At 45.7% G+C, this 15,078-nt stretch overlaps 1 protein-coding gene across 2 annotated transcripts in view; it reads left to right on the forward strand.

The window, feature by feature from the left end:
- LOC128407492 (unconventional myosin-XVB-like) overlaps positions 1 to 15,078 on the forward strand; it is a 70,018-nt gene that overhangs the window by 17,483 nt on the left and 37,457 nt on the right. For both annotated transcript variants that reach the window (XM_053375901.1, XM_053375902.1), the window contains 13 exons: positions 2,395 to 2,452; positions 3,493 to 3,623; positions 4,225 to 4,320; positions 7,340 to 7,575; positions 7,666 to 7,844; positions 8,320 to 8,392; positions 9,520 to 9,717; positions 9,819 to 9,913; positions 10,524 to 10,627; positions 10,866 to 10,947; positions 12,575 to 12,688; positions 13,163 to 13,263; positions 13,714 to 14,076. In XM_053375901.1, coding sequence (XP_053231876.1) covers positions 2,395 to 2,452; positions 3,493 to 3,623; positions 4,225 to 4,320; positions 7,340 to 7,575; positions 7,666 to 7,844; positions 8,320 to 8,392; positions 9,520 to 9,717; positions 9,819 to 9,913; positions 10,524 to 10,627; positions 10,866 to 10,947; positions 12,575 to 12,688; positions 13,163 to 13,263; positions 13,714 to 14,076 — 1,830 coding nt within the window. The remainder of the gene's footprint in view (positions 1 to 2,394; positions 2,453 to 3,492; positions 3,624 to 4,224; positions 4,321 to 7,339; positions 7,576 to 7,665; positions 7,845 to 8,319; positions 8,393 to 9,519; positions 9,718 to 9,818; positions 9,914 to 10,523; positions 10,628 to 10,865; positions 10,948 to 12,574; positions 12,689 to 13,162; positions 13,264 to 13,713; positions 14,077 to 15,078) is intronic.

Raw genomic sequence — 15,078 nt, forward strand, 5'->3', positions numbered from 1 at the left:
AAGTGATTCACATGACGGTCACTCAAGATAGCACTTGTGTTAAGGCAATTATCACATTTTGTTGGTGCCCATTACATTATGCCTGTGGCAAATGAGATGCAGCTTCTGCCACTATGCATGTGCCTGTTTTAAAGGTTAGCATTTTAGTAGATATGCTTTTTACATTGTTTTAATCCCATGGATAGCTTAATAGCTAAAATATATGAAAGCTTATTGTTTAAAAATTATGTGTGTGTTTTGTCTGTATTCATTCTATTTTTTGTGAGCCCCCTTGAGCCCTGGTTTCAGAGAAAAGGTGGAGTGTAAACAAGCAAATAATCAAGAGTCACTGAAAGTGATTCCACTTGGCAGGTTTTTGAGCATGGGTAGGCAAACTAAGGCCCGGGGGCCGGATTCGGCCCAATTGCCTTCTAAATCCAGCCCATGGATGGTCCAGGAATCAGCGTGTTTTTACATGAGTAGAATGTGTGCTTTTATTTAAAATGCATCTCTGGGTTATTTGTGGGGCATAGGAATTTGTTCTTTCTTTTTTCCAAAAAATCAAATAGTATGGAATTTGTTTGCAACTTTGTTAACTGCATAGACGTACATCGGTCTTTGCTGCCCCTTTCCTTTCTCCCTAATCTGACCTGTGAATACCTTTTGTAATGCCTCTGGTATTTTATGCAAGTGTAAGGAATAGGAAGGTGGACCGGGGTGATTGCAAGGACACACAGAAGCAGGCTGGGAACTGCAATGAAAGGGTTAATTGAAATCTGGGTGGAGGGTATGGATATGCTAGAGACTTCTGGGAGCTGGTCTTTGGGGAAAAATATATCTCTGCAGTAATGGGGCAATTGATACCCTATTAGCATTGGCCCTGTGTTGGTTAAGCTGTCAGAATAGCTCACTGGGTGAGTAATTAGATGAGCTGCAAAAAAAAGATAAATTTGGTGGGGCTTAGATGCCTTTCTTGACCTGTGTAAACTGGAACAGGAACTTAAAGCAGCCATCAGAAACTCGGGTTTATTTGTGGAGAGCATTAATATGAGAGGAAATTTAATTAATGCTTCTAAATGTCTTTTAACTGAGCAGGAATAAAGCACAGCTGTGCTTGTATTCTATGCTTTTATTTTAGTTGGTCAAATGACAAGTTTGTACTCCCAACTGTTGTTTCTGATGTTGCTTTATTGTGTTAAATAAAAAAAAAATTAAAAAGCTGAGGCGCAGCAGGTGGCCAACACAACCCCACCCCCTTATATTGCTTCTGAGAGGATAGTTTGCTTTGAACACTGAACTGCTTTGAGGCTAGACTGAAACAGCCACAAAATGTGCTACTACTGAAGAAATTAAAACTGTTCTTGCAAAAAAAAAAAAAAAAGCACTCATTTGTTCTCCAGAAGGCCTTCCTGTGACAATTTATTAAAAGATAATTAAAATCTTGGTTTTTCCATTAAAATCTTAGCTTTACATTGTAAATAACATGTCAAACTTACCGGCACTGAATGTTGTAATGGGCAATAGTTGTGGAGATGTGTGAAATGTGTGCAGACGTAAAGGTGTCATCTGTGTACAACCTTGTACATTCTTGAATTTGATTAGATGCTGTAGCGATTGTAGGTTTGTTCCAGTAAGCTTCCCAAACTTCATCTTCAAATTCTGTATTCAAATCAGTTTCCCAAACGTATTTTTGAAGCCTGACATATCACCTCAATCTATATCTAGCAAGACCGAGTGGATAGCAGAGACTATGTGTTTGTTAAGCCCCTTTCATTGATGAGGCATCACCGTCCAGGTATTATTATTTTTTGCAAATGTAGTTGCCACTCGTATCACGATGGGTCATCACACTGTATTTCTTTACCATACAACTCTGCATCCCACATCACTAATCAGTCGTTAACTGCATGGGAAGTGGGCGGTCTTTGAAAATCACGTTTGGATTTTGTCACATAAACACACCGGCAGGTACAGTCCTCTGTACATAGAACATGGTGTGTCTTTTCCTCTTCTCCTTTTCCTTAAGGGTGAATTCATACACCAATGCATAAGTATTAAATATGGAAGTTTTTATCAAGTGGAAACATCTGTCTTCTGCTTTCAATAACAACGCTTTGAGTGTGCTCAGAGAGGCACTCTGTTGTTCCATTCTAACTGCATGACTTTTGTACCTCGCTCTGGATTCTAGATCTTGGGGTTCTTTTTTGGGGGGGGAAGCAGCTCATACAAGTCTACCCACCCACTTACCCTAGTTTATTAAGTTGTTTATGGAAGGGATAGATTGCTATTGTATCTTTTTGAGTTTCTTTCTTTTAAAAAACAAAAGGCTAATTTTTAAAAGAGGGGGAAAGTTATTCAATCAATCAATCAATCAATCAATCAATAAACCACCCCTTTGATTCATTTCCTCTGTAGGATGTTCGACGGCTAGAAATCCCTGCTGAGCTTGCTGCCCTACTCCGTTTGGCTGAAGGTGAGCAGAGAGCCTTTGACTCCTAATTTTTTTTTTTTTGCTAAAGTCCATACACTTCACACGTGTTATGCTTTAGAGTAGAGCTGAAATAAATTCCCCCTCCAAAAAAAAAGTCTTGTAAACTTACATAGGGTGTCCTTACATAATGTCCTGCTGCTTGTGGGCTTCCTAGTGGCATCTGGTTGGTTACTCTTGGAACAGAATGCTGGCCTGGATAGGTCTTTGGTCTGATCTAAGCAGGGCTCTTTGTATAAATATTGTTTCAGCAGTTCAGTTGCTTAAGTGATCACTAGCCAGTAATGTTTGATTTCAATATTAGATGCAGTGGTACCTCGGGTTACAGATGCTTCAGGTTACAGATGCTTCAGGTTATAGACTCCACTAACCCAGAAATAGTACCTCAGGTTAATAACTTTACCTCAGGATGAGAACAGAAATCGTGCGGTGGCGGCGCAGCAGCAGCAGCGGGAGGCCCCATTAGCTAAAGTGGTACCTCAGGTTAAGAACAGTTTCAGGTTAAGAACGGACCTCCAGAACGAATTAAGTTATTAACCTGAGGTACCACTGTACTGACAGACAGTGCTTGACAATTTGTAATAGCTAATACATGCAGTGGTCTTCCAAGCTTTGGGGAGATACTTTTGCCATTGATTTGTTTGCCGAAGGACTTGAGTGTCTGCCATAGAACCACTACTTGTCACAAAGGATTCTGGGCATAAACACTGCTGGGGCTAACCTTTGTGAACTGAGAATGTGCTAGTCTAGAACCCACCAAGCATTCGCTTCTGGCTATCTGGTTGGTTACTGTTAGAACAGGATGCTGGACCGGATGGGCCATTGACCTGATACAGCAGGCACTTCTTAGGTTCTTCCCCCTCCCCCCACCGCCCATTGTAGCTACAGTAGTTGTGGTTATTGCTTTTGCTTAGTGTTTGTTTGGACACCCAAAAAATCCCTGTTAATCTCAGTAGCCACATAAAAAAAACAAGGGTGTGCCTCACCAACTGAGCTAACACTGTTAGTGTTTTCCTGTCTTGCAGATCACCACCATGCCCAAATTAATCAGGTCACAGAAGTCTCCCCTCCGGAAGTTAAAGCAAAGGCTGATCTCTCTCTGCCACCTGACATCAATAGCTTTCCATTCTCTTCGTTCATAAGGTCGCATTTCCAGGTAGGAGGTTGTCTCGGAAAGTTGGAGTTCACTAGAAAAGCCAGCAGCCATCATTGTCTCTTCCACTCAATTCATAGAATGTTAAGACTGCCATATTTCAAGGCAGTCTAATTCACTGTCATACAGATCTCAGTTCTGTTTATTTCCCTGTAGTAAAAGTCCATCTATTTGATGGTCATCATCTGAGTGTTTTGTGGGAAGAAAGGCTCTAGATCAGTCTTTCCCAAACACTGGGTCTCTAGCTGTTTTTGGACTACACCTCCCATTATCCCTAGCTAGCAAGACCAGTGGTCAGGAACAATGAGAATTGTAGTCCAAAAGCAACTGGAGACCCAGCGTTTGGGAAACACTGATCTAGATCTTTCCTTCTTGCACCTGTAGCCCCCCAGTCCACTGGGCTTTTTCACCCTTCCTCTACTTCGGCTGTCAGCTCTGCTTCTGTCACATGGGAGAAGTGATTGAGGGAAACAAAAGGCCCTTTGCTTTGCCCTACCTGAACAGCAGTGGCTCTGAGAGCGATGCACATCGCAGTGTGTTCACTTTGCTTAACATTAGTAATCCTTCTTATGAACTCGGCACTTTTGTTCCTTGTCCATTGTAGGAAGCGGGTTTCCCTGCCCTTGGGCAGCCCCTGCAACAGCCTTTGACCAGACTGGATGGCGAGCAGAGGCAAAGTGCTCTGCAGCTCAACAAAGTGGTAAGGAAAAGAAAAAATATGAGCAAGCAGCTAAGTAGCTAGGCCTCATGGAGACAGTCCCATCCCCCCACTCAAAGTTAAAGAGCTTTGAAGGAGGGGATTGTTGTAAATAAAAATATGCCCTTTTCCCTTATGGGGTATCCAAGAGCCCATTTAGAGTCCTTACATAGGTTCCCTATTGGTAGGAGAAAATAACAGAGGCCAACCAGAGAATATTGAGAAGCAAAGCAGCTAGTAAGCTTGATCTTTATTGATCTGTTGCAACAGGGTGCTCCCCTCACACGCAGGAGAGGAGGAGGACCCACAAAAATGCTGTGCAAGGGCTTATAAAGACTTTTGAAATTCCCATCCTGTAGATCAAGACCACCCCCAGAAACATTATGCATACATCACAGAAGGGGTGTAACCTAAGACCACCCCTCAGATACATCCCACCTACATCACAGAAATTTAAATGTTGTTTTTCTCCTGTCACAGTTTATCTCCTGTCTGGCAAGTTACTTGATTGGATTTCCCCGGGAGCCTGGCCATTCTTTTGTAGTGGTAAAATACTTATTTCCTGGGCCAGGTCACAGGCTCACACCTTATTCATATCTTAAATGTGTCCTTAAGACAGGATTTGTGAGGAAAGAGACAATGGGGAGACTTTTCCAGTTTGACCTTGCAGAGAAAACATTTGGTCAGTTCAGGAATCAAAATAGTTCCAGGTTGGTCTTCCTGTGTTCATCTATGTATGTGCAGTTATGAACATTACCATATATCTAAGACCATAAAATTCCTATCACATTATAAGGGGGGGATGTTGCTATTGAGAGGCAACAAACAAGAAGCCGCAAAGTAAGGGTTGCGGCGCTGCTCCTTTCTCAGACCCTGCGAAGGGGAGAAGAATGTAGACTTGGCACTTAGAGCATCTCTCTTTTGGTGGTGGCAGGGAGGGGAAAGGGAGGTGGCAAATTATTAACCACACGTCTGGAGAAGGGTGTCTTGCTCCCACGGGCGTTGTGGCTTTGTTGATGGACCTTTGCCCCCTCTCGCACAAAGATACGCAGCCTAACACCTCCCCACTAACCCCACTAGGGCCACCTGTGCACGCCCCTTCTCCCACACCCCAGGCCACACCATTGTCATGCGCAACAGTGGAGTCGATGGCATCGGCTTCACAACGAAAGGATGTAAGCAGCTGCTTGCCAGCCTTCCCTTTTTCTCACTCTGTGTGCAGAGTCACCGGTGTAAAGGAGTGGGGAAGCAGAGGGGGTGAGATGTCCCTGAAACTCAGAGGAAAAGAAGGAACCTATTTCTCCCTCTGCCCTCCAGTCTCTCTGGCTTCCTCCTGCACACTCTCACCTCTCTCCTCTTGTTTTCACAGTGTTCTATGGCTTCCCTCTCGAATCCTCTTGTCAGGGAGACCACAGGGCCATTAATATGTTACTTAATGTCTGTTAGTGTGCAGTTGCTCAGGACTTGCAACTCTTATATTCGGAATCGTTCAGAAGCCTTTATGCTGGGAAGGCAGAAGCGGGAAGTCACCACAACTGATCCACTGGCCGCAAGTTTTGCAAAACAATAAAACATCTATTGGTCTTAACACTAAAGACCCAACCTCCCTTCTATTCCATATTTCAAATTCATATTACTTATTGCCAATACACATTTTTTTTCATAATTAAACTTATTCTCATTAAATCTAATTTCTTATATCTACCTTGCAACTATTACTGATGTTCCTCAAATGCTGCAACAGAATTTAAACTACTATATTTATTTTTCAGATATTCTTTAAAAACCTCCCATTTAGAAACAAATTCCTGTTTTGATTTATTCTTTATTTTTTCTGATAAACCATCTAATTCGGCATATTCTGTCAGCTTTTGGATCCAATCTTGTATAGAGGGGATTTCATTACTCTTCCATTTTGCTGCGATCAAAACTCTTGCTGCCGCCGTCGCATATAAAAAGATACCCTTCCTCTTTTGTGGAATATCCAAATCTGTTATTCCCAGGAGGTAGGCCTCTGGTTTTTTATTGTAAGAGATCTTTAGCATTTTTTGCAGTTCTGCATGTATACTCTCCCAGAATACCTGTATTTTCCTACATATCCACCACATATGTCTGCACCATACATTTAAAGCACATAGCTTCCCCCCAAGAATCCTGGGAAATGTAGTTTCTCCTTGCAAAGCTATAATTCCTCTTAACAAACCACAGCTCCCAGGGATCTTTGGGTTGAAAGAAATGTGTTTTAAATAGGCATTGAATGAGTTCTAAATGTGTGGTGTGGAATGAGAAAGAATGAGGGCAGACTCAAGGTCCGAGCAACTGAACAAGAATTCCTCCACTCTTAGCCTTGGACATATTGAAGGGCTTTCCTGCATGATGGGCAAAACGGTTCCCACATGTAGCTCAGCAGCAGTGGAGCACGTGGAGGCTGAGTGCAATCCAGACCTCATGCATATTTTTTGCCCCTGAAAAGCACGGAGAGAAACTAGTTTTGTTGCAAAAACAGATGCTCATTGCCTATTGATTCTGCATTAGCCTACAGTGTGTCCATTTGAAAACAGTTATAGGTGGTCCTGGAAACTGGAGGTGCATCCACATTGTGGCATTGTGGGTTGGGGTGTCCCAAGATCACAATCGCCACTCCCTCCTCCATTCACCTGGGGCATGTGCAGGGGTGATAACCTAATCAAGGGGAGTTTCCAAATGCAGATCAAGTAACCACCCCCACCCCCTTGTTTAGGGCTGAATCTAGACTCAATCTAGATTGAAAGCAGCATGTTGAAGTTGAAGATGAATGACTCAATTTTTTTAAAAAAACCACGACACTACATTTTTGTGTGTGCAGCAAAAGCGAAGTAATCTGCTTTGGGCACAGTTCTGCTGCAAGTGCCAACTGCCTCTGTTCCTACCTGCAATGGTTCTCCAAGAGGGTGATCAAGGTGGGGAAAAACATGGCGGCTTGATCTTGTCGCTTGAGGTCTGCTGCCTGACTCGGATCACAGCTTTATCGGTTCCCTTACAGATCCTGCGGTTCATCAATGACAAGGACCTTCAGGACTGGCAAGAAAAACTCCTGGGGAACTATATAGCAAGTCGAGGGCTGGCCAGCCTCTCCCTGCGCAATGAGCTGTTGAGCCAGGTGGCCAGTCAGGTGTGGAAGAACCCAGACCTGGAGCAAGGCCAACGAGGTTGTGTGTTGATGGCTGCCCTCCTGGGCACCTTTGCCCCTTCTCCAGCTCTGGAGAAGCCCCTGTTGAAGTAAGAAAAAGGCTCCGCTCTCCACTTTTTAAAAACACCACTCATAAAATAGAGCCGTTTACGGAAGGATTCTGCTTTTTTGGCTTACAGGTTTGTGTCTGACCATGGTCTGGATGGATATAATGGTGTTTGCCAGCGTAAACTCCTGATGTCAATGAAGCAGATGGAAAGCGACCCAGAAGTGTCCCGTAGCTTTCCTCCCACCCAGTTGGAGTGGACTGCCAATCAGAGGAAAGGCAAGATGGTGTTGGACGTTTACACCTACAAAGGTAACAGCGAATACTTAGCATACAATACTTAGCGAATACTTAGCATTACCAAGGGCAGACCTTGGTAATATGCCGACCATTGGACCCCCTCACCCACAGCCCTCCTAGCACCAACTTAAGCCAGACTCTGGGAAGGGGGCGCAAGGCCCTCCCACCTCCTTCCCAAAGCCCAGTAAGCACTTGGCCAGTTTTAGGAGGGAGGCAGGAGGACTCTGGGACCCTTTCGGAGCCCTACACCTCCTTCCCAAAGCAGGGCAAGTGCCTACCAGGTTTTGAGAAGGCACCCTCTTTGGCTATGTGCCTGATGTGACTGCACCACTCACACAGCCTGTGATACTCCGCCTGTGATATTCATCAGAATTGTTGGGAACAAATAGTATTTCCGGACTGGGCCCTTCGTGATATTGCAGTTTGCAGTTGTAAGGCTTTTATTTTAGCATTCTGTCTTTTGCTTTTCCCCCCCTTTCTGGCTTAGAGGAGAGGCTTTCAGCCGAAGTGGAGTCCTGGACAACAGGAGAGCAATATGCAGGCTGGATCCTGAGTTCAAGGTACACGCAGAAGCAAAAGGAGTAGGTTTTGATCTGACAGTTTCTGTTGTCAGAGCAATTGATCTTTGAGGTCAGCAAAGGCTCAGGCTGTTATCAGCGTGTTCTGCAGCAGCATGAGAAGGGTAAATAATTATGTAAGGACCAACCCCAGGCCGTGTTATTACTTCCTCATCCCAGGCTGTTGGAGTTTGTCTTTAGTCATAAAAATGAATGTTTGAGCTCCCACCTTCCCTTTTTTATTTTTTTAACTGGAAATCCATTTCTAATCCATTTTTTAACTGGAAATCCTTCCCTTTTTTATTTTTTTAACTGGAAATCCATTTCATGCTTTGGAGAAGTTAGACTGTCTTTGGAGAGAAGATGGGCCTCAGTTCAGCTCTTCGTCTGCAAAGAGCAGTCGCCTCCCCCCAACTTCATGTGCCCCCCAAGTGTTTTGGACTAAAGTGGTACCTTGGGTTAAGAACTTAATTTGTTCCGGAGGTCCGTTCTTAACCTGAAACTGTTCTTAACCTGAAGCACCACTTTAGCTAATGGGGCCTCCTGTTGCTGCTGTGCCCGCCGGAGCACGATTTCTGTTCTCATCCTGAAGCAAAGATACCTGAGATACTATTTCTGGGTTAGCAGAGTCTGTAACCTGAAGCGTCTGTAACCCGAGGTACCACTGTACAATTCTTGATCAGACCCAGCCAGCATGGGCAAAAACAGAAGCCTTTTGTTTTTCCCTCTCTGCCTCACACCCAGGGCCGTCTTAAGCATATCCAGCGCCATGGTGCAAAGATCCCTCTGGTGTGCAAAGATCCCTTTCCCAGAGTTGTCTAACCTTTTCCCAAGCCTCTGCAGGGATCGCTCTCCTCCCACTGAGGCTTGGGAGGCAAGCTGCACGCCCACCAGCCATATGGTTGGCAGGGTGCAGCTGGTGGGCGTGCAGGGAAAGGGGAGGCCGCCGGCAAAGCCGCGCAGCTCCCCCACTTGCTGGGGCACCCCTGAGAGGCTGGCACCGTGGTGCAATACGCCACTAAGCCCAATGGGAAATACGGCTCTGCTCTCGCCTTCTTTCTCACCCCTGTCTTCTGGCACTCTGCACTTCGTCTCTGTGTCGTAATGTCCCCTCCCTCTCCTGATTTCAGGGGCCTGGATACCGTACCTCGCGGCTGGTCTGTGTCCATGTTCGCAGGCAAGGCGTGGCAGGATTTGCCCGGTTGTGACTTTGTGCTGGATCTCATTGGAGAAATAGAGGAAGGCAACTGGCCCTCTGAATCCTCCCCTGACTATCCTATAACCCCAGAGTGGGATGAGAGCTATTCCCATCAGAGCTCTTCATATGGGTGAGTGACCTCCTTCCTTGCCACTTGCCCCCCGCTACAGCTTTGATCGTATTCCCATAAACCTCTGCTTCTGTGACCTTACTGGCTTTCTCCCCTGGCAGGATGCCCTTCGACATCCCCCCTGCTCCAGGCATTCGGGCACCTTCCGTCCCCCCACCCCCCCTGCCTCCAGACTTGGACAACATCGCTCATTCAGGTGAGTCCCAATCTCAGGGCAGTGATGGTCCTAAATTCAAAGGCGGCTGGACAGCACCAAGGAGTGTGTGAACCTGAGTGTCTGGTTTCCAGGCTTTGAAGCAATGTGGGCTTTGTGTGTGTTCAGTGTGTGCGGGAGACTTAAAGAGAAAATGTTGAGGCTGTAGAATTAGCATAGGTAAAGGTAAAGGGACCCCTGACCATTAGGTCTAGTCGTGGCCGACTCTGGGGTTGTGGTGCTCATCTCGCTTTATTGGCCAAGGGAGCCGGCGTGCAGCTTCCGGGTCATGTGGCCAGCATGACTATGCCACTTCTGGCGAACCAGAGCAGCGCATGGAAATGCCGTTTACCTTCCCGCCGGAGCGGTACCTATTTATCTACTTGCACTTGACATGCTTTCAAACTGCTAGGTGGGCAGGAGCAGGGACCAAGCAAAGGGAGCTCACCCCGTCACGGGGATTCGAACCGCTGACCTTCTGATCAGCAAGTCCTAGGCCCTGTGGTTTAACCCATAGCGCCACCCACATCCGTAGAATTAGCATGGGGAAAGCGCAAATGGTGCTAAGAGAGTAGGGAGGAGCTTGGCCTGATTTGTTTCCATCCCCCAACAGAGTCGAGCTACAGAGGTAGCTCCAGATCCGCTGGAGGGCTGGATCACTTTGTGGACGGTCTCTTCATGCCTCTGCTGCATCATGGGACCAGGAGTCAGACGCCAGTAAGTCTGCTCGTTTCTCATCTGTTCAATTGTTTGCTGCTCCTTTTCTCATGCACTGTCCTTCCAACAAGTCTGCCTTTCTGTTTCCCATTTCATTTGTTAGCATTTAGATCTGTAGTGACCATGTAATTCATAGTGAATTTCGACCCTGTCCTACGTTCAGTTGTCTGAACTCAGAGACCAAATGAGGCGGATAAGCTGTGTACTAAATGTTGGGCTGTCTCTTGTTTCTCTGCAGGATATGGAGAGTGAAGGGAATCTGACTGGACGTATGAAAGGAGGTGGGAAAATTGGGCCCACTCACCATGGAGCCTTCTCAGGTGCGACTCAAGCAGGAAAGATCCAGCATTTGTACATGATGGGGAAGGGAGTTCAGGGTTTAGTCTTTCAGGGATGGTGGCCACCAGTGGCTGTTCTTTTAGCAAGCATTAAGCTGTACGTGATGATGGTGATGATTGTTATTATTATTTATTTGTATCCCGCCCATCTGGCTGGGTTTCCCCAGCCACTCTGGGCGGCTTCCAACAAAGATTAAAAAAAACATTAAAATGTCACACATTAAAAACTTCCCTGAACAGGGCTGCCTTCAGATGTCTTCTAAATGTCAGGTAGTTGTTTATCTCTTTGACATCTGATGGAGGGCGTTCCACAGGGCGGGCGCCACTACCGAGAAGGCCCTCTGCCTGGTTCCCTGTAGCTTTGCTTCTCACAGTGAGGGAACCACCAGAAGGCCTTCGGTGCTGGACCTCAGCATCCGGGCAGAACGATGGGGGTGGAGACGCTCCTTCAGGTATACTGGGCCAAGGCTGTTTAGGGCTTTAAAGGTCAACACCAACACTTTGAATTGTGCTTGGAAACATACTGGGAGCCAATGTATGTGATCTAAGATGTGTGTGGAATTATGCTTGTATACATGGCACACACTTCATGCTGTTGGGTGTGAATAATGACGTGCACACTTTGGACATGCACACTTTGGACACGTGTAAGCCCTAGGAAGTTCAAGGGTTTGAAATTCTGTCAGGCCTACAGGATCAGGCAGGGACCTGCTTCCACAACCTGCAATGGTTGCCATACCCAGAATGCCCAGCTGCACCCTCACTTTAGGGCCAACTACGCCAAGGTTATATCAGTGCAAGTCCTAGGAGATATCATTTTTTAAGGATTTTGCCTTGAATGTAATTTTTTCCCATATAATAAGCATTTCTACAAGTCCTCCATTTTCTCCATTCCATCATATTTCTACGTGTGGTGAAATAATAGCCTTCCTTAGATCCAAATGGTAGTAGGCTTCTACTTTGTGGTGGTGGTTGCTGACTAAAGATGAGGGGGAAATTTGGTTCCGTTCATGTTTTAATGCAAACCTGCTTAATTCACACCTCCTGAAACAATATGAAATGACTTCCTGAAACCCAAATCTGCACTTTTCTGAATTTTGGAATGTTGTTCTCCAAACGAAACTGTGTCCAGAAATGTGTTTATTAGGGGTAAGTGTGCATTGCGTAAAAATGCATATATCAGTTAAAGTAACTGAAAATGTGATTGAAAAAAATGAGAAACTAAAAGAAGGATGTTGCGATTTGGGCAGGGATTTAAAATTCCTCTTTGCCGCTCTCTTCCAGCCTTCCCAGTCTTCTCTAGTTATTCAAGGGGTTTGTATGTCTCTTGTGGTGGTTTGTGTGCATTGCGTGCTGTTGTTTTTCCTCGGTGATGTCTGCTTGCTTGTTCTGACTTGGGAAGATACTTAGCCGGGCACCGCAAGGATGGAGCCAGCAGCCTCTAGGTTTACTCCCAAGGTATGGAGTGTGTGAAGATTAGTAGTTAATGGAAACCGGGGTGGGGATTTGCCCGGTGCATGTGAGCAGGACCATCAGTAAGTCTGGCTGCTCAACTTGGTGATAACTTTCACACGAGACACAGCAAGCCAGTCTTTCCTTCTTCCATTAGGCTATTCGGGAATGATGAGCATGCCGTCTTACCAACCTATGCCCGCCATGGGCGGAATGATGCCAGCCACCATGCCGATGATGCCAGCTCTTGGTGGAATGGGAACAATGCCAGGTAAGAATAATACAGAAAATGTGGCAAGGGTCAGAACAGGTTGAAATGCAGGAGATTTTGAGTTGGGGGGTGGAGAAGGCTGTCATTTATCTTTTGCACAATAGATCCCTTTGTCTCTTTTCTTACTATCCAACTGGCTTGCTAAAACAGGCCAAAACAAGTCTTTCTGCCTCAATGTGTTACAAATGACATAAAAGCATGTGGAATGTACTCTGCAACACTGTACTTCTGTTTCAGTCATGCTTTAACAACTATTTTACAAGCTTCTTTGGATTCACTGAATATAGTATTGGAAAGAGGAGAGTTAGTATGGAGTTGTGTTGAATTTTGCAGTCCTGTCCCCTGATGGTATTATCCCCATCGGGGAGGAAGAGCCTCTGGTTGCTGTGCATTCAACAGGAAGTAACCACATACTATGTGGATCTCGGACATTAGCTAGATGAGCCTTCATAGATGTCTCTTTCTCTCATTCAGCTATGGCTATGCCTCAGCCTCAACCCATTATGCCATCAGTGGATCCAAACCAGATAGCTGCACAGCAACAAGCCTTCATCAACCAGCAGGCCATGCTCATGGTAAGTGAAAGGGTTTAGAACAATGGGCGATGAGCAAGTGAGTACAAGGAGCTTTGGAAACATAACTATGCTGTTGCCTTTTGCCATGAATCATGTCTCACTTGCCAGTTGCCTGCTAAAATGTTTATTATGCACCACAAGTGTCCGGTTGTTAGGTTTTTAATTCTTGTTTCAAATGTTTTTGTGTTCCTAACTGTTTTTAATTATTTTATGTATAAATCACCTTGGAATGGCGGTTTAGAAGTCAGTTGCTTATGTTTGCATATGTTTGTTTGTTTGTAATAACAAACAAACAAACAAACAAACAAACATATAAGTGGTCTCATTAGCTTCATCCCTTCTCTTTCCTCCAATATATATCTACCAGTCTCAAAATCCCCCGGGTTAAAAGCCCGAAACTGCCATGTTGATCAGGCCAAAGCTCCTGAAAAATTGGATTTCATGTTTCAGGCTCAGCAGATGACCCTTCAAGCCATGACAATCTCCCAGCAGCAGCAGCAAAAGGAGCAACAGCGCCAGATAAAAGACAGGTCTCCTGAGCTTTCAAGGCCAAGACGAACATCACCACAGAGGAGGTCGCCTGAATTTTCAAGGCGAAGTCGAGCATCAGAACAGGAGCGATCGCCTGAATCTTCAAGGCCGAGGCGAGTGTCACCACGGAAACTGTCACCAGAATCTTCAAGGCCAAGGCGACCGTCTCCTCCTCCACACCTGCCAGCTCCAGCTGCTAAACCCAAGAGCCTCAAAAGCACCACCAAGCAAGATGCATCAGTGCCTGATCTACAAGAATCTCCATCTCCGCCACCAGCACCGGTACTGGGTGTCCAGCAATTATTCCTCTGTAGAAATGCCTGCACGACCTCTGCATCATAGTGTGGTTTCTTCAAAACCAAACCTTTAAAGCATTGGTCTACCAGATGTTGCTGATTTGCAACTCCCATCACCCCCAGCAAGCAAGGCTAGTTGCCTGGGATGATGGGAGTTGTAGTACAGCAACATCTGGGAGTTGTAGTTCAGCAACAAAGGTTTCCCACATTGACTTTAAAGAGAGATAGAGCTGAACTCTGGCCACACTGCTTTATGATTTTACGCTCTGCTATTAGCTTGTTGGGATGCGGGTGGCACTGTGGGTTAAACCACAGAGCCTAGGACTTGCTGATCAGAAGGTCGGCGGTTCGAATCCCCGCGAGGGGGTGAGCTCCCGTTGCTCGGTCCCTGCTCCTGCCAACCTAGCAGTTCAAAAGCACGTCAAAGTGCAAGTAGATAAATAGGTACTGCTCCGGTGGGAAGGTAAATGGCGTTTCTGTGCACTGCTCTGGTTCGCCAGAAGTGGCTTAGTCATGCTGGCCACATGACCCGGAAGCTGTACGCCGGCTCCCTCGGCCAATAAAGCAAGATGAGCGCTTCAGAGTCAGCCACGACTGGACCTAACGGTCAGGGGTCCCTTTACCTTTACCTTTATTAGCTTGTTAGAACTCAGACCTGATTCTCACAAACAGCAGATAACATGCTAAACCTGTGTCCAAGTGGGGGCTGACATGACTGAATGCTACTCAATACAAAAAAAAGGTTCCCTCTATATAGAAAAGATGCAAAGGATGAAAGCTGGAATGCTTTCCCTGACATTTAGTTTTTTTGGGTTTTCTTTTTTAAAAAAACCTTAATGGGGGAGCATTTAGTCATGTGAGCTCCCATCTGCAGCTTGCAGCGTTAAAGCCCAGGCACGGGTTTCTTTTAAACTAGCTTTGAGTTGGGCATGACTGAGCTGCCAGAAAATGCTATATATGGGGTGAGGAGATGGCTCCTCGTTTTTTC

This window comes from Podarcis raffonei, chromosome 2, assembly GCF_027172205.1.
Source record: "Podarcis raffonei isolate rPodRaf1 chromosome 2, rPodRaf1.pri, whole genome shotgun sequence".
Lineage (NCBI taxonomy): Eukaryota > Metazoa > Chordata > Lepidosauria > Squamata > Lacertidae > Podarcis > Podarcis raffonei.